Raw genomic sequence first — 24,398 nt, forward strand, 5'->3', positions numbered from 1 at the left:
TTAAGGGAATTACAGATACAATGTCTTAGCATAATTGTCTTCTGTTGTGAATCTGAAGCAGTGATTTTTTTTCCCCCAGCATTATCGATATTATCTGTTACTAGTTGAGAATGAATAACCAAAAAACAGTGAAGAATCTTTGTGTTCATCAGAAAGTGGAAATCATACAAAAGATACAATAATTCTGTTCTTTTGACAGAATACTGGTAAGACATTAAAAAGTGCTTTCTTAGCTAGCAGATGCTGCTTATGTTGGGTTTTCCATTTTGAATGGAAGTTGTATAGATTTTTTTCATTCTTGTTATTACTGGATGCATCAGTACCCAGTGTAATTTTAGATTCTTCTTTAGAACCAGCCAATCTATCTTTAAGGATTAGCACAAGTTTGTAAGGCATGTAGCTGATCTTTGTGCAAGATTTTTCAATACTCTGCCTAAAATCAGTGTTGGGCTCTTGATTTAGTTATGTACCATGCTTGCTGGAAGTATTGTAATCCCATACAGTTTAAATGTCATGTTAAAGTCAGATCAAGATTGGTAAAGCCAAGCCCAACCTTTTCTACACCATCTCCTGTCTTGGTTTTGACAAAGATTTCCCAGGAACTTTTATTTATGTGACTTGCTTCCATATTTTAGAGAAATGTGTTGATGAAAGTTCAAAGAAGCCTTAAACATATCAGCTGTACTATATTTGGTAGCAGCTAAGCAGTTCAGAAGGAACAAAATTGTAACTCTCCGTTGCAGCCTCTTGGCATAACACCACATGGGACTGAATTCTTATAAGCCTCTTGGAATGGAACCTCCTGAATGTTCCAGAAATGCTGAAAACTGGTGCTTCTAGAGCCTGGGCACTATCTGAGCCAGCATGGTCCTTGTGGCTGTCTTCCTAGCCAAAAATTCTTTTGCCAGTACAGGTGCTGTGGAAAATTTCCACACCAGCTCCAGCACCTTGAGAAGGAATTAACCCTCTCTGAATAGGAAGAACATGAAATGTTATGAAAGTGGACCACTTCTTAAGTTAGAATTTATATGCATATTCTAACTTTGCTTGTTCTGCTATCATTATGCCTAATTACAACTTCACTTGTTAAAAGCTGTACTTAATCAGGTGGATAAAACCCTGGATCTACTTTGAAATTCAGTTAAAGGCTTTTTAACTCTTCAGATGGAAAATCACTGGGAGTTTTGTGTTTTGGTTTAGGGTTTTCTTTTGGTTTTGTTTATTTTTTTTCTTCTCTTTGATGATGGAGAAGGATCTTTGAATGAAAACATACCTTGAAGTTGGCAATTGCTTTACTTCCCTTATGTTTATATCCATGCAATTGGGTTTTTTGCATTCTTAGGTTTTATTGGATAGAGCTAATTTAATAAATACACTTACTGAAGTAATTTGTACAGTAGATACTTGGAGTAGTGTAAAAATGTAAATTGGGAGGAGGGTACCAAACATCTTCCAAGGTTACATATTGTTGCCATTTAAAATAGGTGCAGTGTTTAAAATATTTGTGGTGTGTCTATATTTATCACCACTTTCTGCTTATTAAAAGTAGTAGATATGGCCAGGACTTTATTTTGGTAGAAATTCAGCCAGGAACAGTTGCCTTTTGCAGCAGTATTTTGTGACTAACCTGCTTCTGAGAATAGCACATCAGGATGATTTTACCTCTTGGTAAGTAGCACAGTGCCCTGCACCACCAGCAAAAATCCAAGCAGAGTTTCCATCGAGCTTCCTTACAGCAGATTGTTGCAGGGATCATGGTGGGTTACTGACTTTTGACTGCCTTTTGACACTAGTCTTTTCAGAAAGGCAGTTCAGAAGCAGGGAGATTTAAATTTTGGGTTTAATTTACTAATAGAAATTAGAGATCTGACCAGACCAAGCCTAGTAGGTAGCTGGAGTACCTTTTATGGGAGAGATGGATTTATTTGAAAAAATTAGGCAAGATACTGTGTGTTCAAACTCTTCTTCAGGTAAGCACATGGTCTTGGAGGATGATGAAACCTGGCAGCTTTACAGATAAACATGCTGTGGTATTCCAGGCTTCACTACTTTCCATGTGCTACTAAATGCAGGATATTGTTGTTCTCAGAAAACTGCTATTTCTATTTCAGGTCCAAAGAAAAGCTGTATTCTTAAAATGCTCTTTATTGTTTCAAACTATACAAGTTAGTCTAGTGACAGCCTACTCTATTTACCCTGAAATGGTCTCACCTGTTCTCTACACTAATAATAATTTTCTCTATCAGTGACTATATTAGCAATTGTGGTGCTTAATATGCATTTTTCGGACTTGTAATTTTTCTATGATTTCTGTGCTAAAGAACAGCAAGTGATAGTTTTCTGACCTTCTGGGTAATTTTTGGATGAGTTAATGTTCACTGGAATGGAAATTAGAATGCTGATAAACATCCTGATAGAAATGGATGAGAAGTGGTGTCTCTCAGGGGTCCTTGCTGGGACCAGTGTTATTAAATATCTTCATTAATGACATGAACAGTGGAGTTGAGTGCACCTTGGCAGATTTGCAGATTACACCAAGCTTGAGAGGTGCTGTTGCCACACCTGAAGGATGGGATGTCATCTGGAGGGACCTGGACCACTTGAGAAGTGGGCACATGGGAATCTCACGTGGTTTAACAAGACCAAGTGCAAGATGCTCAGAGTCAAGGCACCCCCCGGTATCAACACAGGCTGGGGATGGACAGAGCAAGAGCAGCCCTGCCCAGAAGGGCTTGAGGGTGCTGATGGATGAGAAGCTGGACATGACCCAGCCATGTGCACTCCCAGCCCAGAAAGCCAAACATGTCCTGGGCTGCACTAAAAGCAGCGTGGGCAGCTGGTCAAGGGGGGGATTCTGTCCCTGCTCTGCTGAGACCCCACCTGCAGTGCTGCATCCAGCTCTGGGGTCCTCAGCAGGGAGGACATTGACCTGTAGGAGGAAGTCCAGAGGAGGGGCCACCAAGTTTATCAGAGGGATGGAACACCTCTCCCATGAGGAAAGGCTAGGAAAATGAGGATTGTTCAGCCTGGAGAAGAGAAGGCTTTGGGGTGACTTAATTGTGTCCTTCCACCTGAAAGGAGCCTACAAGAAAGATGGAGAGAAACTTTTTGCAAGAATGTGTAGGGACAGGACAAGGGACAATGGATTTAAACTGAAGTTTAGATCCGATATTAGGAGGAAGTGCTCTACTGTGAGGGTGGTGAAGCACTGGAACAGGTTGCCCAGAGAATTTGTGGGTGCCCTATTCCTGGAAGTATTTAAGGCCAGGTTGGGTGGGTCTCTGAGCAACCTGGTCTAGTGGAAGGTGTCCCTGCCCACAGCAGGGGGCTTGGGTCCCTTCCAACCCAAAGCATTTTACGTGTTTTGTAACTGTTGAGAAAATGTTCATTCAGAATATTGTTATTTTAATACATTTCGTAGACATAAATGTCTAGTATGCATGTCTGAGATTTGCAGCAAGGTTGAAAATATTTTTTTGCTTCTTACACTATTTACTATAGAGGTTAATCCAGCTCCCATACTGAGCTGAATGAGCTACCCACAGGAGTGAAATGGGGGCACTGCTTCAACACTTAACCTGATTGCAGCATGTCTAGCTGTCAGGCCAGCTAAGTGCTTTGGCCATCACTACTGGGTGAATGTTCTTTCCAACTTTGCAGTGGCCTGTCACATGAAAATTAGTTTTAAACGGATATGTTTTTAAAAAACTTAGCTTAAATATCATCTTGAAGTTCAAAATGATTTTAAAATTAAATCAAGTTCATAGCCATCCTGTTGTAGAGCTTTTTTCTTAGGCATGGAGTGGCATCACGTAAGTACAAAGATTTTTCCTCAAAGGTGTGATCCCCTTTAGAAAATACTCAGTACATCCTTACCCTCGAAAAATTTTAGGTCACTTCATTCCACTAATAATTTGTGAACAACTGAGAGAAAATTAGACAGATAAAAATATCTGACCAGACTTTGATAACACCAGAATATTGTAAAAATTAGATGAGTGTTCTTCCTCTGACTGAAACTCATACCTTAGGAAAGGTATAAGAGCAGGACAAGGATATGTGATACTTAATGTTGGTACTTCCTATCCTCCGAACTATTTGCACTTTACAACATCTGTGAGCCAAATGGGATTTTAAGTGCACCATAAATTTCTCTATTCTCTTTCGTATTACAGTAAAATTTTGTCCAATACTCTGTATTGATTTAAATGAAGATTTGCCAGGAGTTTCACAGCTTAAACTGCATGGTATTTATTCCCTTAGTGTGTTTCTGTGTTTTTCTAAAACATGTCTCCTGCTAACTAAATTCACGGTGTGGGTTGAAAGGGTCCCTAAAGATGCTCCAGTTCCAACCCCCTGCCATCAGTGGGAACACCTTCCTCTAGGTTGCTCAGAGCCCCATTCAAACTGGCCTTGAACACTTCCAGGGATGGGGCATCCCCAGCTTCTCTGGGGAATCTGATGCAGTGCCTCACCACCTGTACAATAAATCTCTCTTCTGTTTCTACCCTTAGTGCAGGCAAACCACCACAGCAATTTCTGTGCTAGTAATCAGGCACACTTGACTGTTTACCTGGAGCTAAAAGCTGATCTTCATGCTAATTTTCAAAAACAAAAAGCTGGGGGGGGGGGGGAGGGGGGGAGGTGGAGGGTGGGTTGAATTTTGTGGTTGTTTTTTTGATTTGGTTTGTGGGTTTTTTGGTTTTGGGGTTTTTTTTTGGTATTACCTATTTTTCTGCAAATATGTCATAAATAAAAGTACTTGGGTATTTGTTGGTTAGCAGGTAGGGTAAATGTACCTACCTGGCTTCCAGTGAGTTCTGCTCAATCCTATTTTTAATTTTTATATTTTGTTACTATATATTGTTTTTAAAGTACATTAAGGAATCAGGAGTTGAAAGTTTGTAAACCACCTAGTAGTATTAAACTTTTCAGGTGACTTTATTATACATGTGATTGCATTCATATTCTCTAGTGCTGGAAGTAGGGGTGAATAGGGTTTACCTTATCAATCCGTACCTTTAAATCCTAGGTTATGTACGTAACTCCAAGTACTTTTTGGAAAGTCGAAAGACTTTACTGTCTTGTCTTAGGGGAGTATGTGCCGTACTTTCCCTATCCTCCCCCTACACCTTAGTGCCTCTCTGCGCAGGCTGCCGAGGCTCGGAAGATGACAGTGTGGATACACACATATTGAATGCAATTGAAACAAGAAAATAAATTGATACGCTTGCACAACACACTATGAAAAAGGTTACGATGATAGGAATAGACAAAGTTAGGGGAAAGAAGCAGAAATATTCTCATGCACAAAGGAAACATTTGAAAGAATGTACTCATTCTATTTTCTGCTTATGAGGAGAGAGAAGCATCAGGCAGAGAGAAATTCAAAACCTCAGACTTCTCCAGCAGAGACTGTGGTTCATCAACCCAAAACGTATGGATATCTTCAGGGCAAATGGTGCCTGAATACTGATGGTTGATATGATGTGTTTTAAGGAAAAACTGCTAGCAGTCAAGATGAAAATGAAAATTTTCAGCTATTGTGATAATTTTCTTTTCTACAAGTTACTGCCTAGCCATTCCACACTACGAAAATACAAATGTAATTGCAGTAGAGATTAGGGCTGACAGATGTTCATTTTTGAGGACTGTTTCTTCCATTATTATAGTGATAGCATTGGAACAGCTTTTAACATGTCATCAGTGTTTCTAAGATAAGCATCAGCCTTGTATTTTTTTTTCAGGGTTTTACAGTGTGGCCTGCCAAATCACTGTTGCTCCAGGCTGAACATTTCAGTGTTTCTTATCCAACAAACAATTTTTAAATCATTGTGGTATTCTGAAGTATAGCGGCCAAAATGCAAAATTACAAATTAGTGTTTTAAGTACAATTTAAATGCGTCAGTAACTCAAAAGTATTTTTTTAATTAAAACTTAAAATTGGGAGCAATGATTCATAGCATCTAGAAGAGTTTTAATTCAGTAGAAGCATCAGATTTGTTTGATAATGAGTAATATTTTCAAAGCATAAATCATCCTTAGTGTATCATTATAACTTCAAATAACAATTTCAGGTAATAAGGGAATGCTGTTGGGGTTCTTGGTAAAAAAATAGTATACTGAGAATTGTACATTTTTGTGTGATGGGTAATATGGCAAGCAGGAACCTTTAGAATTGCTTTGTGTAGAAAGATAGTTAAACTTTTGTTTGACACTGAAATAAACAATAGACTTTCATAGATACAGTTTTCACAATAGTTTCACATGAAGGATAACCTTGGGAAACCTTTTCTGTTTGTGTGTAACTCAGTCAGTATAACAAACATATTATTTACATGAGTGCATTAGCAGAGGACTGGATTTGATGATTCAGGGAACTTTGTTCCAGTCCTGTGTTTCTGGGGCTTAGAGCAATCAATGTGTTCAGCGTGCAGACATGTTTCCGTTCTATTCTTTTGGCCACGTGAGGATAATTGCGTAAAGTAGATACATGAAGAAGTTCTTTGTAAAGACAGTTAGTGCTGCCAGTGCTGGAAGTACTTAAAAACTAGCAAAAAAATAGATTTTTAAAGATTCTTGTTTGAAGAAATGAGGTAACAGGTCATGAGGAATCCAGGCAATAGTGTTATCTTTTTTCCAAATCACGTGTTTTAGCCTTGGAGGTCTATACATAAGGGAGCTTTTACCCTTGCAGGCTGAAGTATAAGATGCAGCAGCTTGTACTGCAAGATTTAAAACAAGAAGTCATTGCTGTGGGGCATTTATTAGTCCTTTGTGCTATCTTGTATGATAACAGGGTTAGTTCCATATAGTTTACTTTTGATTCAACAATTCATTTTTGTTTATTGGTTATTTCTGACCTTCTCACTACTGGCGAAATCATATACAGGGTATTTTTATTTGATTGTCTTCCTGACAGGCTTTTGAGAAAAATGGCCTACATTAGTGTGTCTGTGTTTACCTTAATGGCAGCTTCTTCTGGGGTTTCATGGACATAGACTTTTTTTTTTTCCTTCCTTGCCTGTATGTGGATGAGGATCCTTTTCCTAACCTGTGTTATCTTGTCCATTGTAGCGGGTTGAGTTCGAAACCGGGCAGAAACACCAATTAAATGTAGTGGTTTTGGTTCAAAATATTCATTACTTACTTATTTTACTTCTGTGAGATAAGAATTAGGAGAAAAAGCAAAGCAGGTACAAACCTTAAACAGTTGCAGTACAATGAAAAGAGTTTTATTACTAATAGAATTAAAAGTAAAGAGAAAATAACAAAACAAAATTAAAGCAAATCCCCCCCCAGCACTTCTCTCCTTTTACCAGCTCACACAAGGGATAACAGAACATGGGATGTTAGTCAGTGTTCCAGTTCTTGAAAAGTCTCTCTCTTATGCTTAAGGAAAAAAGGGTTTTCCTTCAGTTGCACGTGGTTCCCAAACTGCCACCAACAGCAGATCCGCCCGGAAACAAACAATCTGCTGTGTGTAGAACATCTCTCCCATGAAAAATCTCACAGTTCCTTCACACTGCAAAACATGGGCCATCACATGGGGTTATTCATCTTTTTAAGGATAAGTTATTTTGGCCTGCACACAAAGGCTTTTCTTCGCCACAAGTCTCTAACAGCCTCTTACTACTTCTATATAGCCTGGCATAGGCACTCTTCACAATCTTCACAGGCACACGAAGATACTCCATCCCCCCATGTTCTTCAAATGGATTAAAGAGACAAACAGTCTGTGGTATTACAGTTCCTTACCACGGCATGCAAGAAGGTTTCTTTTAAGCTGCGCGCCAGAATCGCGGCACCGCCCTCTTTTCTCCCGTCGCCATTTCCAGCTCCGTCCCACGTGACTCACTTCTCTTTCTCTCTGACTCTGACGCCGCCATGTTGAAGAGTGTTCTTGTTCAGGCTTTACGGTGGGGAAAGCCTCGCTCCCTCTGTGCTGCTGGCTGCGTGGTGTCCTCTTCAGTTCAGCACGAAGTGTGCTGGCTGCAGACAGGAGGCTCTGCCGGCTCCCGTTGACTCCGCCGGCTCCGCATGGAGAGGAGAGGGACCCGCCTGTCCCCAGAAGCCACGCTGGATGGGTTTAGCTGTGAGCAGTCCATGGCTGGTTTTAGCTGCCTGCGGCTCTGGGACAGTCCCCCCGCAGTGATCCAGGGTCCGTGCTGCAGCGTTGGGAAAGGGGGAAAGGGGCAGTGGCCCCAGCCCGGCCCGGTGGGGCGGGGAGGCTTGGAGCTCCCCCCCACCTTCCAGCCGGCGACCTCCGACAAAAGGGGAAGTCCCACCTTTCTGTGCGGTTTAAATATGTAAATTGTGAGAAGCGTAATTGGTCTTAAAGACTGTCCACCAACTCAGGGTCAACCCAATACATCCATGCTCTCTCCTTCTTTTCTGCAGTCTTCTCACTGGTGCCACTTCCCTGCTGTGCTCTGCCTTGTTCCCTTGTGCCTCAGCAGCCTTTTCTCGACCCTTTGTGTCCCGCCTGCTGCTGAGTTCAAGGAAGGGACATCCGGTCCATGTGGCTGTACTTTAAGAGAAGTGCTTCCTATAGCAAGCTGGAGCAAATCTAACCTGAGAGGCACAGAGGGTGTATTAGACATAGGGCAAGATTTTAAAGGAAGAATACTTCAGAGCAAGGCATTGTTGTACATCATGACAGTGCAGAGCCTGTTGTGGTGTCGTGTACTGTGGACTACTTGGACAGGCCAAGGATGTGGAGTGCAAAACAGTTGTTGGCAAAGGGCTGAAATCAGTAAGGCAGTGCCTCTAAAGCCAGTGCTGCAGGGTCACTGGCACATCCTGTCAGTCCTTTCATAAAGAGAGGATTACGGCTTTTTTAATTCTACTAATGAGTACTTGATAGTTTGTTCTTTCTTTTCTTACATAAGCAAATTAATTTGACATGTAAGATTCATTCTTAAATTGCATCCCAAAGGCATAGCCTGTTGTTTGAGCTATTGAAGAAATAGAGAGGCAATTGTTAAAATACTTACTGTAATGGCTGTCAGGTAGATGCCATCTGAGTCTGTAAGGAACCTTGACATCTGTGCCTCAGTTGAATGAAAATAATGTTTGTAATGACTCATTTAGCCCTGTGCTTTACAGACAGCAGCATAAGCTACCTCTCTGTAGCCTTCTGCAGAAGGCTGGCCTTTTTACAATCGATCGCTGTTACATTTACACAAGATCTGCATAACCAAAATTGCATTAAATACTACAGGAGCATCTATAAACAAATACCTAATCCAAGAGTTTGGTATGGTTGTCAGAAAGCCAATAACATTAAAATACAGTTATCTCCTTCAATGTGTGCAGTTTGGGAAATTGTATGTCGGACAACTTTTTTGTTCCTGGGTGTGCATCCTGTCTCAGCATTCTTCATGTGAAATGTAAAGCTGTTTTTAAGTGTCTATTACTACACAGCTGTTACATTTTATGATCTGAATCTTTATTTGATAAAATACATACTTGTTGAATTAAGCTTTGTGGCCACATATTCATGTTGTTTGTTTAACCTAAGATGCCCAATTAGTGTTACAAATGGTAATGTGGTCTGCAATACATTTACTAAATAACACAGTTCCTTCTTACAGTCTTTTGAGGTGTTGAAACATTGCTTGCATGATTGCCATGCCTGAAGAATAAATGTGAAGGATGACTTTAGCCTTGGGAAGCTAGTTTTTTCCAGTAATTTTTTATTACCAGTGAAGAAAAGCTTTGGCAAACTGAATCCGTATGGATTGGAGGAGAAATCACCTTTCTCTGTTAATAATCCCTATTAAAGCATCCCTGATGGTGTCTGTGCGAAAGTCTGTCTGTGAAATTTTTTCCCATGTGTGTATGATTCAGTTAACTACACAATTTCCTTAAATACCTCTCTCCCTTGCTTCCCCACCACCCCCCAAAAAAAAGAAACCACAGAACAGCCAAAACTCAACAACAAACACAAGGAAACAAAACACACAATCATTACCAATTTGGATAAAGAAGGTATTCTTAAGACAGCTCCAGTACAGCTCAGCCCATACCTGTCCATGCAACCCAGGGAAATGCATGTGAAGGTGCTGACAGAGTTGGCTGGTGTCATTGCAGAGATACTATCTTTGAAGGATTATGAGGACTGGAAGAGGTCCCTGTTAACTGGAAAAAAGCAAATGGTACACCCAAATTGAAAAATGATGAGAAGGACAATTCAGGGAAGACAGTCAATTGACCTTATCTCAGTCCTTAGGAAAATCATGGAGTTGGTCCTCTTGGAACTAGTTTCTGGGCAAAGGAAGGAGAAGATGATTTGGAATAGCATGGATTTACCAACTGTTTGACTAGTGGGATTGCCTTCTGTAATGAGAGATGAGTAGATCTGTGAATGAGAGGAAAAACACAAGGTGGTCACCAACCTTGACTTCAGCAAGGGTTTTGAGCTCTTCAGTGATACCATCCTTATGCCGTAGTCTAGATCCTTGTGCCGTACAGTCCAGCTGTACTGCTGGATACATAGAAAAACTGAATTATCAGATCTCAGGGATACTGCTTAAGTGTTCATATTCTGTCTGAAGGCTGCTTACAAGTGGCATTCTTCAGGGTCCATCTTGTTTAAACAACTTTCATGACCTAGAGAGGAGACAGGATATTCTTATTAAGTTTGGCAACACTGTCCTGGTCTGTACCAATAAGAAAGAACATAGCCAGGATATTGAGGGACATCTTCCCCTCTATTTGGCACTTCTTGGATAAGAGCCCTCACAAAATGGTCTGAATTCATCACTAGCCCTGCTTTGTGGAGGATGTGAGCCTAAGAGACCTTCCAGGGTTTGCTTCCACCTGAATAATTCTGTGATTCATTTAAATTACATTTGAGGTTCTCAAAATATGCCCCCTTTCGTGTTCAGGTTGTTACTTTTAAACCTTAATGTTTAAGGGACTGTTCAGGAGATGGAATAAACAAACACATGAAATATTATATTAATCATGATAAAATTGTATTGTAGCAGCTTAATAGGTTATTATATGGATCTGTGCTTTTTTTCAGTGATTTTGTGCCTGTTTCTTTGAATATCTGATTAATTGGTTAATACTTGTTCCTTAGTTCCTCATTCATGTAGTGGGGATAGAATGTCCTCTTTGTTATGCTTTCTCATCCCTGAAATGCTCAGTTTTGCCTCTGGTTCTGCCTCTGAGCCCATTCTGTGTAAATCTGTGTCTTTGCAGAATCAGTTAGGTTTTTTTCAGCTCACCTACATTGTGTACAGATGCTCCCTATCTTTGTAGGTCCCCAGTTTCCAGCTGCATGGCAATACAAGTGTACTTTGATACACGAATTCCTCTCTGCCTTAGCTAGAGGATCAGTTAGTTGTGGTTGGAGCTGTGTTGCCTATTTATTACAAGTTTTTGGTGTCTTACCCCCATAAATGTTTTTGCATTGAAGGGATCTTCTGGAAAATCATTAATTGAACTGTTCACCAGTTGCACTCTCATGTACAAACAGAGGTGACAAGTGGCATCTGCCCCCTTGGCCACAGATGCTCTGTCACTGTGTTGGCTTGTTCTGATGGCCGGTCTCTGTGTCATTTCACAGACAATAATGCAGAACAGATTGTGTTTGAAAAGTGTAACATGAAGTAGTGCGGGAATCACAGAATCATAGGGACCCATCAGGATCATTGAGTCTGACTCCTGGTCTTGTGCAGGACACCCCAAGAATCATACCATGTGCCCAGGAGCATTGTCCAAACTCTTCCTGAAGTTGGTCAGGCTTGGTGCTGCAGCCACTTCCCTGGGGAGCTGTTCAGTGCCCATCCACTCTCTGGGTGAAAAACCTTTTCCAGATATCCCACCTAAACCTCTCCTAACTCACCTTAGTGCCATTTCCTTGAGTCCTGTCACTGGTCACAAGACTGAAGGGATCAGTGTCTGCCCCTCCTTTTCTCCTTGTGAGGATGTTGAAGGTCACAATGAGATCTCCCCTCAGCCTCCTCTTCTCCAGGCTGAACAGACCAAGTGACCTAATACAGCTTCTCCTCCCTTCACCATCCTCATGACCCTCCTTTGGACACTCTCTAATAGTTTAATATCTTTCTTACATTGTCGCACCCAGAATTGCCCCCAGCACTCGAGGTGAGGCCGCCCCAGTGCAGAGCAGAGCGGGACAATCCCTCCCTTGCCCGGCTGGTGATGCTGTGCCTGATGCCCCCCAGGACACGCTTGGCCCTCCTGGCTGCCAGGGCACTGCTGGCCCATGTTCAACTTGCCATCGACCAGGACCCCCAGGTCCCTTTCCCCGTCACTGCTCTCCAGCCTCTCATTTCCCAGTCTGTGCACACAACCAGGGTTGCCCTATCCCAGCTGCAGAGTTTGGCACTTGCCCTTCTCAAACTTCATATGGTTGTGCAGCCCTGTAACTTGTCGAGGGCCTCTCTGCCCTTGAAGGAGTTGAAAACTCCTTCCAGTTTAATACTGTCAGCAAACTTACGTGGTATTCTTTAGAGTCCTGTGTCTGAGTCATTAAAATGAAGATGTGGATGAGAACTGGGCTGAGGATGGAGCCCTGTGGAACCCCAGTAGTAACAGGTCACCAGCCTGATGTCACCCCATTCAGTGTAACTCTTAGTGCCTGACCCCTGATCAGTTGCTCACCCATCATGTAACAGGGTTATCCAGCTGTGAGCCGGATGCTTTGTCCAGAAGGACACTGTGAGACACGGTATCAAAAACTTTGCTGAAGTCCAAAAAGGTTACATCCTAGGCTTTCCTAGATCAGCTCGGTGGGTTACTCTCTCATAGAAGGAAATTGGGTTTGACAAGCAGGACTTGCCCTCATGAAGCCATGCTGGCTCTTACCAATGACTGCATTGTCCTCCAGGTGTTTTTCAGTACCACCCAGAGTAATCTTTTCCATGGAGCCTTTGACCTTTTTGTTGCAAATATTTAAAGACACATCAGTAATCTGAGGTAGGAAACTGAGAGAGAGTTCTTTTGTGTGGTTTTTCTTCTGGCTTGTTTGTTCTGTGCGCTTCACTGCTTCTTGGACACAGTCATTTTCATTGATTGGTGGGCTGAACACATCCATTCATATGCTGTGCGAGGAGTTTTGGGGTTCAAATACGTCAGTTGAGGAAACCGAAAAGGTAGATAAATATTGCAAGCACTTGAAAGAAAGATGAAAATACAAGGAATATATGTAGTTGTTTGGGTTTTGTTTCTTATTGGACAGCAGCAGTGGTATTTGCTAATGCATTAAATTAATAGGCAGAAACTCATATGGTATACGTCAAGATTTGCTCTATAATCACTTTATATTACATAAAAGCTTGCTATGAGCTGACCTTCAGTCCCTTCAGGGATTGAATAGTTATTCCCCTCCTGTACCAATGTAATTTGCAGTTCCTCTAAAGTTTGCATATTTCTAAAACAACTTTAATTTTGATACAATTGGGAATTAGATCCACTGTGAAGTAATAATGATTTGAATAATTTTTGTTGCTTTCAGGGACTTATAAACTATTCTTCCTCATCTGAATTCTTGGATTTAAGTGTTGTGGGAAATGATGTAGTGTTGCCAAACACGTTTGTATTCACAGCTTGCAGAGATTTATTTCAAATTCTAGTGGTTTTATAACTTTTGGGAGTAGAGGCTACGACATTTGAGATATGTCTGTTAACATAAATAACTTAAACCTGAGCACTTTCAGTCTGTGTGCTGTAAGTCAATCAATTGTGCAGTGAGTGATTATATTCTTCAGTCAACATTAGCTTCAGGGAGCTCAGGAGACAAAAAAGGCAATAGGAAATTGTGCTGTTGTAGGTTAGAAATGGAAGTGTAGCTGAGGTTCTTCCTGTGTGCTAGTTGCTGTAGTGAAGTCATCTGTAAATTATGTTAATTTATCACTTTGGATGCAAGTAAAACATGGAAATTTTTTAATTGTAATGTCATGGTTTGGTGTAAATTCTTTTGCATTTCCTTTTTATTAATGTTTCTAGTTTGCAGCTGGGTTTTTTGGGATATGCTTTTTTAACTTCAAAAGTTACCATATTTTTCACTCCAGACAATTTAGAGGCATGTTATTTCTAAACCGTCCTGTACTTTGTTTATTGCCTTGTTCTAAATGTACATTGCCAAATTTTGATGGTACAAGTGCTGCCTTAACAGAACTGTTAGTGACTGTTGGAGCAGCACAATGCAGCACACGCAGTTGTGTTCGCACAAAGCAAAGAATAAACCTCTGTCTGTGAGTGTTCATTGATTTCAATAGGCTTTTCAGTAGCTCTGCATATTACAATTCTTAGCACCTAGAGTACATTCATATTCATTACGGCAGTACAGTTCAGCCCCTGCTCGTGACTTGATTTTTTTTCTTTTCCATCCCCTCCTCTACCAGAGCATGAAGTAGAATGATTTTTCTACTAGTAATGTGCTCTAGAAGATGTTATGGCTTTTTTCTCAAAATGATGGAAAATGCATCTTTTGGCTTCTTCCATCTTGTAAGAAACATGTTAAATACTAGAATGTTTAAAGCTTTTTGGAATCTTTCATGATGACTCTTGTGGCTATTGAGACTGAGAGGTGCTGGGCATGTATGGCATGCAATCGTTTCTATGAACAATTAGTGGAAGAACTGATTGGTATGTAGTAGTCCCATCTTTTAAAAGTCTGGGTACTTGCTGCTTTATTTGAATGTATGGAGGATGGGGGGATTGGTTCTTCGAATGCTAGATAGCTGTTTAAAATGCTTTTTTTTATTTGCTTGTAACTTGCCTCTTTTACTTGAACACTCCTTTAAACCAAATGGCTTTTGATAGTCTGCCTGTATTTTATTGTAGTTATCTGTCTCTTGAGTTCAGGCTTATTGATATAATAAGTGTGTGTTTTACTTATGCATATAAACAAAAAGACTCTACTTGCAAATAATATTGAGAGATTACCAAATAATTCCAGTTTTTCAAACACAGCAAAATCAATGATGTTCTTTGCCTTTATCCCTAATGTACAATTAACATCCCTAAGAAATGAAACAGAGGTTTCTCTTCATGAAAAAAAGAGTACATGGGCCAGTGTGAATTAATTGGACATTTCTGTTTGTTAGAATGACTTCATGTTTAAGATATCTGATATCCCAGTAGCGAGAATGTTCAGACAGCTATTTGGTTTGAGCATTTGATTAATGCATTTAATATGTTAATATATAACATATTACCTTTGTAGATGAACCGACTAGTCCTAGTATTGACCATGATATTGCACACATTCCTGCTTCTGCTGTTATTTCTGCATCTGCTTCTCAAGCACCAGCTATAACAACTGTTCCTCCCAGTCCTACATCTCCAATCCCTTTAATTCGGCGACAACTTTCACATGATCATGGTGAGCGTTGATTTCATTCTTCTTCTCTTGCAACCTTTTTCCTTTCACACTCTGGAGATCAGAAGTGAAATTTGTAAACTCTTTATTGCTTGAAATAAATTGCAAAAATGTGATTCAGGTTCCTGCATACTCAAAAATTTCTATTTGTTTGTAGAATCCATCCGGCCTAGTGTCCTGGATAGCCAGCCTGCTGCAAAAACTGAGAGATCCAAGTCGTATGATGAAGGACTGGATGACTACAGAGAAGAGGGAAAATCGTGAGTTCATGAAAAAATCAATGAATTTGGACATCTGTTTTTAAAGTGTCTAAAATCTCATTTTAACATTTGTTTTTCTTCCAACAGATCCATCAAACATGTGTCTAGTTTAAAAGGGATTAAGGTAGGTAAATATATATATAGCAACTCCTAAATATTACCCATACTGCTGTGACAAATTGTTTGAATTATGCAAGTCTGTTATACAAAGTGATGTGCTGAACAGACAGGAAGTTCATTGGAATTGCTACTGATCAGATTGCTGATGTATACATCATATAGGTAAACATGGTCTCTTTTTTCCTGGACTCATCACATGGTCCTTGATTTTAATTTTCCTTAGTCTCTGTAAACAAAGCATATTAAATGTGGTGGCCTTTTGTGAAAACTCATTAATGAAAGTCTAAAGCTCCTGAAGTTTCTCCAAGTATTCTTGACATGTGGAAGGTCACTATTGTTGTGTGTAAACTTTAGAAATTATATTTTCCCAGGGGCATATTCTTGGGGACATTTTTAAAGGGAGAAACATCTTGAACAGAGGAACTGTAGACAAATGTGTCTAGAATTACACTGTGGGGTTCTTTCTGTGATGTCTTCTCTAGGTCCCAGACAGCCAGAAATCTTCAGAAGACTCTGGCTCCCGAAAAGATTCTTCTTCAGAGGTGTTTGCTGATGCCTCCAAAGAAGGATGGCTCCATTTTCGTCAGCTTTTTACAGACAAAGGAAAGGTACCTGTCATGTTTGGGTTTTTAACTTAGGACAAACACTAAGCTGGTGACAAACTAAGATAAGAAACTTGAATCCTTCCTGGTTGGGTTTTTTTATTTTTTTGGATGGGATAAGATCATCAATAAGACTGACAAAAGTTCAGACCTGTTAAAAATTGACTTCAGTCAATTCCTCAGCCTCTTCTACAGACTGCTTTCCAAACGGTTTTAATTTTACATTTCAGAGGATCTGTTCAAGTAAACTAATTTCTAATGACTAATTAAATAATAAGAATCAGTCCCTTGGTGGGTGTAGTTGTATTTTTTTCCTCTTTCCTAATAATGAAAAAAGTTGTAATTTTTGTGAGTGTTGTGGAGTTGAGTTCAAATTAACCTTCTGCACAAATACAGACTAACACTTAAAGAAAACTGGGAGTCTGGAATTGCAGTGGTGTGAAAATGCCATTCTGACTTGAAGGCAGTTTAAAAGGCATGGGCAAGAGTTCCCTAAATACCAGACGAGAATTTGTTGCATTCTGTTTCCTACTACTGTCATATGTGAACTCACACTCAGTGGGTGGTCTGGGAGAGCAGGTTATCAAGCAATTCACTCCTCTAATGGAGAGCAATTAGTGAATCCCACCTTGTGTAGTCTTTCTGCCAGCCAGGTGGGTAGACCTTCTTTGTGAAACTTCTGGAGGTAGTTATGTAATCCAGAATGGTGCACTGTAACACGTAAGCAAACTGACACTTTGGTTGCTGTTTTTCAGCGAGTTAGTGGGAGCATTCGGCCGTGGAAGCAATTGTATGTTGTTCTTCGAGGTCATTCACTTTACTTGTACAAGGATAAAAAGGAACAAGTGACCCTCTCTGAGGAAGAACAACCTATAAGCATCAATGCTTGCTTAATAGACATCTCATACTGTGAAACCAAGAGGAAAAATGTATTTAGACTCACCACATCAGACCGCGAGTATCTGTTTCAAGCTGAGGACAGAGATAATATGTTAGCATGGATTAAAGCAATACAGGACAACAGCAACTTAAATGATGAGGTAATTCTATAATATATGAAACAGAAGTCATAGTTCTTTCATTTTAATTCTACATGTATTGTGTTTTCTTGTAATTAATACTTGAACAGAAGAATTAATTTTTCATTAAGCAGTTGACCAAAATGTGTACAGGAACATACAAGAAAATGAGGTGAAAGGGAAGGTAACTGAGTAAATGAATAGAGTTTAAAAAAAGGTCAACATAGTCATAATTAGAACATAGAATTTTGAAAGGAATTAGCTAATGCTGTTGCTGATTTGACTAAAGATACACTTTAGTAAACTGATCTGCCAAAAATACCTAATCTTTTTTAAAAGATAATTGCATGTTTAGGACCAGTGGGGTCTCTCTTCAGGCTTGCATTGCAAAGTGGTGTGTGCAGTAGTACAGTGTGAAGAGTTTCTCAGCAGTTAAAAAGTGAAACTTTGGAGGATGCCTGTTTCTCTGATTAAATGCTGATGTTTCTATGAATTAAGTTAATGCTCATTGCCAAAGGCAAACATCTCTTGTTGTACATAAGGTATCAATATCTGTCCCAATATTGTCCATGGTGCATTTTCATTGCACTGAGGAGCAACAGAGGAATATATTCATGTCTGTGGTCATGCACATCTGCTAAGATTCAAAATAATTATCCAAAGTATTACAAAGATAGGTAAAAAAGCAGATTTGAATTCATGTCTTTTCAGCTGTATTTGTAGTAGCAATTAGTTTTCTAAGTACTGTGTGCACATAGGATTGTATTTTTCAAAGTAGTAATATGTGTTTACTTGCATTTTTTCTGTTTAAACTTACTTTCAGTTTAAAAAGATTTAATCAGATTGTACTGCTTTGGAAAAAAACCTGTATAAATAGCAGTACTTTTGTAATTTGTAATTACTCACTTTTGTTTTCCTTGTGGTTTTAAATGTTTTGTCTTTACTGTTCTCAAGAACTGTCTGTTAGGATGTTTGGTTTGGTTGAGGGTTTGGGTTTTTTTAAAGTGGACTGAAATGCTGAATTCAGTATTTATTTGGTGACCAGAAGAGTTGATCATATTCTGAAACGAAATATAAAGTGTTTCTCTATTTGTTTTATAGGATACGGGTGTTACTAGTAGAGATCTGATTAGTCGAAGGATTAAAGAGTACAGTACAATGATGAGGTAGGTGGATTGTATGTTGCCAGTAGTTTTTGTAGAGTTCTTATTTAGCTTCTTTTAACTGAAGTAATCTCTCTTGTTCAGCTCTTCAAGCAGCAAAACAGAGCCATCTCCCAAAACACCTCGCCAGAGTCTAAGTATCAGACAGACTCTGCTTGGAACTAAAGCAGAACAAAGGACTCAGAGTCCACATTCTCCTAAGGATGAGACTGAAAGGAAGCTTCTCACTAAAGGTCTGTATGTTTTGTGTATTTCTAGTTCCCTTCTGCCCCAGTGCAAGGCTGTCGAGGTGCCCTTCTCAGGTATTTTTTAGTTCATGACTACATAGATGCAAACCAAGTATTAGCCAGGGCTTTTTAAGCTGCAGCTCTGCTCACTCTAGTCACTAGGAACTACTTCATCTCAGATCCCTGAAGTGTTTCATTTAAGATCCCTCTCAAGAGGGTTTTGTGGCTTTTTTTCCCCAACAGCTCAATGTAGTGCTAACAATAGTAAAATACAGGTTTTAGGCTTCTTGTGAGCAAAATTTTGCCAAGCTTTGGAAATAATTTTGTGTGTAATACATACAAGTCAGTCTCCAGCTGACTTGGAAGTGATAAGGTAAATTTTTCCATTAAAGTACTTCAAAAGTACAGAAGAACAGCTTTTTTTGTCTTAATTTTTAAAACACTGGAGTGAACCTGTATTATTTTTTCTGGAATAAAATTAATGCCTCCTGAGTTCTAAAAAAGTCTGATGAGCTGGCAAACTTGAATCAGTATCTGAACTCCATCAAATAATGTCACAAGCTGCTCTTTTTTACTCTCTTTTTCTTTTTTTTTCTTTTTTTTTTTTTTTTTTCATGTAGTGTGTAAACATATGGTACTTCAGACTGTTGGTTAAAAAATGTTGTATACAAATTCAGGCAATTGGATAAGCAATCACTTTTGATCCTTTTGATCAGCCACTTTTTAATGATTCAGTCTTGAATTTAAGCTATCAGTGAATTCTGTTTTTGTTGCCAACAAACGTCCCTTTGCTCCTGCAGTGCTACACATGTGACTAAATTCCATGTGTTGGGTAAATGTCAAATCTACTGAAAGAATATCTCCAGACATAAGAAGGAAGTACTTACTGTGTTAGGTGACTTGCAGTGCAGGATTAATGGGAATTGCAATTTGCTACAAGAATTCTATAGGAGAGGTAGGCAGAGCAACTGAACTTCCAATCTAATTTTTGAATAGAGAATACTTTAAGTGAGTAATGTTTGGACTGATTTAGGAGTGACTAAAATCTGATAATTTCTGAGAGAGTAAGTCTGCCCATGTGCGAGCATGGCTCTAGAGTTTGATGGGTATTTCGTGCAGCAGTGTGATTCCATAGAGACTTAGTGTTGTGCTACTAAATGTAGATTTTATTTTTTTCTAATTTAGTAGTTTATATAAATTTTAAATTGCGTAGTTTATATACCTTTAGTCTTAGAATGATGAAATGCCACAGTTCCATCCAGCTACTTGCTTTTCTAAGTCTGGGGTGTGAGTATGTTTAGATTTATCTTTTGAACCACAGAAGAGTAAGAGAAGTAATGTTCAAGACAGACTAATATTTAGTGAGTTGTTGCCTAAAGCTAGGCTGGTAAAAGCTAAAAATGCAGCAGGTGCCACTTGCTTTTTGCAAATCTGTTACCTGTACTTACAGTCAGCTGTGTGGCATACATTTTCTTATTTTTGGTCTTTATTTCTTCTTTTTCCATGGTCCTAACAACAAAAAGATGAGACAAGCCCACCAAAAGACAAAGGGACGTGGAGAAAAGGCATTCCAAGCATTATGAGGAAGACATTTGAAAAGAAGCCCTCTGCTGTTGGAACATTTGGTGTTAGACTGGATGACTGCCCCCCAGCTCATACCAACAAAGTATGGAAGTAGAGGTTTTTTTTCATTGTGAATTTAAAATACTATTAAAATCAATTACTTATCTATACAACTCTTTCTTCAGTATATTCCGCTGATTGTTGATATATGCTGCAAACTGGTCGAAGAAAGAGGTCTTGAATACACAGGTATTTACAGAGTGCCTGGAAATAATGCTGCCATCTCAAGTATGCAAGAAGAGCTCAACAAAGGAATGACTGACATTGATGTTCATGATGATGTAAGTCTTCGAGCACACTGTTTTCATATTAAAATGCCCAAAACTTCTGGTTGTGTTGTGATTATAGAAATATAAAGCATGTCTGACCTTTTATTTTAAACACATAGAAATGGCGTGACTTGAACGTGATAAGCAGTTTGCTGAAATCCTTCTTCCGAAAGCTCCCAGAACCCCTCTTTACCAACGGTAGGTTGTTTTCATTACAGTTTTGTCTTTAGGACTTGCTGTTGAACAATTGTCTTACAACGTTCAGATGGTTTGAGAGAAAATCCAGTGAAATCATCCCCACTCTGCAATAAATGTTGTCTTCCTTAAAGGGTGGGGAGTCATGGTGATCATCTTAAGAATGAGAGGTGTCAATAGAATTTCTCTGATGTGAAGGGATTATGAATATGCAACTAAAAGAGTAAAATTTTCAATTCTGCTGTTGCAGTATTCTATGAAAGCTGGGGGTTTTTTTCCCCACTGTCATACAATACATATATGTACAATATAATGGGCTAATTCCAGAGGTCATTGTTGTATATATGTTACTTGTGTTCAAGGGGAAGTGGGGCTGGCAGATGGGGGTGTATACATAGACGTACATAGATATAAAAACTCATATATATGAATAATTTCTGCTTTTTTAACAGATAAATATGCAGATTTTATAGATGCCAATAGAAAAGAAGATCCTGTTGAGCGTCTGAAAACACTGAAGAGACTGGTAAACTAAAATCAGTTGTGTTGCAGGTGCATTACAAAAGTAGCATTAAGTGTTCAGAGTTCTGAACAGTGATTGTTTGTTTCAGATTCATGATTTACCTGAACACCATTATGAGACTCTCAAGTTTCTTTCTGCACACCTGAAGACAGTAGCAGAGAACTCAGAAAAGAACAAGGTATTAGAAAGAAACATATAATGTGTTTTGGTTAGTTTCATTAAGTATTATTTTTGTGCCGGGTTGTTTCTAATTAAGGTGATAGTTTATTGTTGTAGATGAAATTAGGGAGTTTTGCTATGTGGAGAAGATTTTTATATTAGGCTAAGTACTCCTGCAAAATATGCACCTGTTTAGTGTGAATTAAGATTATTCAAACTGGTAGTCAGTCTCTTGGGAATAACTCCTTGCAACCTAAATTTATCCCAAGTCTGTAAATTTCCTGTAATCCAATTCAGACACCAGTGAGACTGCCTGGGCAGGGCACAGGTGAATAAAGTGCTGACAGTGTTTGTCACATTAGCTTTCTTTGAAGCCTGGCTTCTGTATGCTTGAGAAATTTTTAAGACTAGGACTTGCTGTAGTTGTCTGTTTAATTACCCTATAGATGCTGTTTGGCTGGTTTTAATAAAGAAAATTCATACTGTAAGTGGTGGTAGTCCATCACTACTGGGTCTTTTTCCACCTCTAAATGTAACTTTTTGTCATTTCCGTAGGGTGGGAGAGAGGTGTTGAGTGCTTCTGTGCATGCTATAATCCTACAGTAAATACAAATAATAGTGTCCCCTTTCTCAGCTCTCAGGGAGGGGTAGCTGAGTGCAAAGCTGTCCATAATATGGGTGTGCTTATGGATGTTTACCTCAAGGCAGGAAATGTGGTGGCTTGGCTTCCAGTGGGCAGAGTTATGACAGCTGGTGATGGGTCAGTAGCTCTGACCGAGGAAGCTGTGACCGGTCTGGAGAGATGGTCCCAAAAGGAATCGCCTTCCCGAGGCCCGGTGTCTTCCCTCAGCTGCTGCCTAGGAGGGCCCTTGCAGAAGCTGTCAGCTCTTTAGTGATTGTCAGCTCGTGATTTCAGCTCAGCTCTGCAGGGCAGCCTCCAGGCCGGACCAGGGAGAGACGAGAGGCTCGTGTAGCTGTTCCGCACGAGGCAGCTTTATTGGTCCGTACTCTGGCGAAGGGGAGCCAGGGACAAGCAACTCTCTCTGCCCCCGCAGGGGCAGGGGGCTGGCTTTATAGGGATACAGGGGGTGGGTGCCAGAAGGTAAAGGCCAATGGGCTACAAAGGATCTGCATAGGGTCTCCCAGAGGATTCTGAGTTTGTCTTCTTCTCGCCATAACTGAAAAAGTGGTTGTCTTTCCAGGGGAGTTCTGCTGGGAGATTGAGCAATCTCCTTATCTCAGCAGACGTCCCTCCCGGGCAGTGGCTGGGCATACCCTACAAACAGAATAAAGGAAAAAACTTGATATAATTGGTGGTATATAGAAGAGCCTGTGGCCAAATCATTTAAATCATCTTAAATCACTTAAAAGATCAGTTGAGGTGAATATGGTAGGTTCTGAAAATAATACCTTCCAGGTAAATATGAAAGAGAAGTATTTGTGTGTTAATTAAAAAAAATTCAACAGATTATAAACTTCAGTGAAATTACAGCAGATATTATAAGGAAATTATAGTAAATGTCATTTTTAAGTGCAGTGCCTAAAGGAAGCTTTTTTATAATTTTACGGTTTTGGTGGGCTATATGAATGTTGTTAAATACTGTTAATATTATTGAATATATAAGGCTAGATGAATGAGGTGTTGTTACAATTGTGTGACTTATCAAAAGACACAATTCAAGTCCAAGAGAGTGTTAGGGGCTTGTGTCACGTTTGCAACTTACTTCTGGTAAGCACAAAGACCTTGCCTCCTGTATATTACTGGCCTGTTCTATACTAGAATAGTAAATTCAGAGTTAAAGAAGTAAGCAAAAATAGAAGGTAAGTTCTGCTGCTGCTTCTTGAAATTATTTGTCAGAGATGTAACATTAGTCATACACTTAATTCACTTTTAAAGTGGTGACCTGATCACATAACTCTGAGCCTGTCTCACAAATAGATGTGTTTAGAATAGATGTGTGATATTTGTTCTGCCACCTCCTCTGAAGTTGGTGAAAATTGAATGAGGTCTTTATCAGTAGATATAATACAGTATTTGATTACCAGCTTAATATTTTGTGTGTGTGTGTCATGTAAACATTTTCAGGAAAAAAACCAGGGAGCTATAAATGCCTTTTTAGAAAACAAGAAATTCTTAAAACATCAATGTTTCCAAGCATCAGTGTTTCTTTAAGGAAAGATGAAAAGATCCCCCTGAAAGTGTAAAGAATATGTCTGAGTCTGTGAGTTTTCTGTGCTTGTGGAGCCATTTGCTTGCAGTAAGTTAAGGAAGGTTAGAATTCTGAATTGCAGAAATGTTGGGTGTATTTATTGCAGCTGCATATTAGGAGACTTTTGTTGTAGTGTAACATGATACCTGAGTACCTAATGTATTTTTAAAAAACTCTTTTATGTCCTTATTTAAAATAGTTCTCATATATATTAATAGTGTTATATTAATGTACTTAGCCCATATTACTGTATTTTCTCATTATAAATGTATGATGTGGAAATATTTCATTTCTTAGATGGAACCAAGAAACCTGGCAATAGTATTTGGTCCAACACTTGTGAGGACATCTGATGATAACATGACACACATGGTTACACACATGCCAGACCAATATAAAATTGTAGAAACACTCATCCAAAAAGTAAGTGGGTGCATTTCATTATTTAAAAAATAAGATCGTACAGAGATCAACCAGCTTTTTTCTCATTGGACCAGTTTGGGTCTCGTATTTATCCATCAAACTGTCACTTTTAGTAATATCCATGTATGATTGTGCCACATTTGGGTTTTGTATTTCCTGTGGGGTTTTCACCTTTTTTATTTTAACTTTTAGCATGACTGGTTTTTCACAGAAGATGATGCTGAAGAACCTCTTGTAAGTATTATGG

General features: G+C 39.4%; 1 protein-coding gene and 1 long non-coding RNA gene across 7 annotated transcripts in view; one reads left to right on the forward strand and one right to left on the reverse strand.

Moving 5' to 3' along the window:
• ARHGAP21 (Rho GTPase activating protein 21) overlaps positions 1-24,398 on the forward strand; it is a 120,971-nt gene that overhangs the window by 90,265 nt on the left and 6,308 nt on the right. For 5 of the 6 annotated variants that reach the window (XM_039548498.1, XM_039548497.1, XM_039548496.1 and 2 more), the window contains 14 exons: positions 15,203-15,361; positions 15,516-15,618; positions 15,706-15,742; positions 16,221-16,346; positions 17,096-17,380; positions 18,461-18,525; positions 18,607-18,755; positions 20,273-20,415; positions 20,498-20,653; positions 20,761-20,839; positions 21,289-21,362; positions 21,448-21,537; positions 24,026-24,151; positions 24,344-24,385. In XM_039548498.1, the coding sequence (XP_039404432.1) occupies positions 15,203-15,361; positions 15,516-15,618; positions 15,706-15,742; positions 16,221-16,346; positions 17,096-17,380; positions 18,461-18,525; positions 18,607-18,755; positions 20,273-20,415; positions 20,498-20,653; positions 20,761-20,839; positions 21,289-21,362; positions 21,448-21,537; positions 24,026-24,151; positions 24,344-24,385 (1,634 nt within the window). The remainder of the gene's footprint in view (positions 1-15,202; positions 15,362-15,515; positions 15,619-15,705; positions 15,743-16,220; positions 16,347-17,095; positions 17,381-18,460; positions 18,526-18,606; positions 18,756-20,272; positions 20,416-20,497; positions 20,654-20,760; positions 20,840-21,288; positions 21,363-21,447; positions 21,538-24,025; positions 24,152-24,343; positions 24,386-24,398) is intronic. The other variant, XM_039548500.1, reaches the window with a different exon arrangement.
• On the reverse strand, positions 8,081-11,511 carry LOC109144507. The gene is made up of 3 exons (XR_002045301.2): positions 10,401-11,511; positions 10,032-10,143; positions 8,081-8,574 (listed from the first exon to the last, which is right to left on the reverse strand). It is a non-coding gene; the product is annotated as an uncharacterized LOC109144507 (long non-coding RNA).

The sequence above is a fragment of the Corvus cornix genome, chromosome 2 (genome assembly GCF_000738735.6).
Source record: "Corvus cornix cornix isolate S_Up_H32 chromosome 2, ASM73873v5, whole genome shotgun sequence".
Taxonomy (NCBI): domain Eukaryota; kingdom Metazoa; phylum Chordata; class Aves; order Passeriformes; family Corvidae; genus Corvus; species Corvus cornix.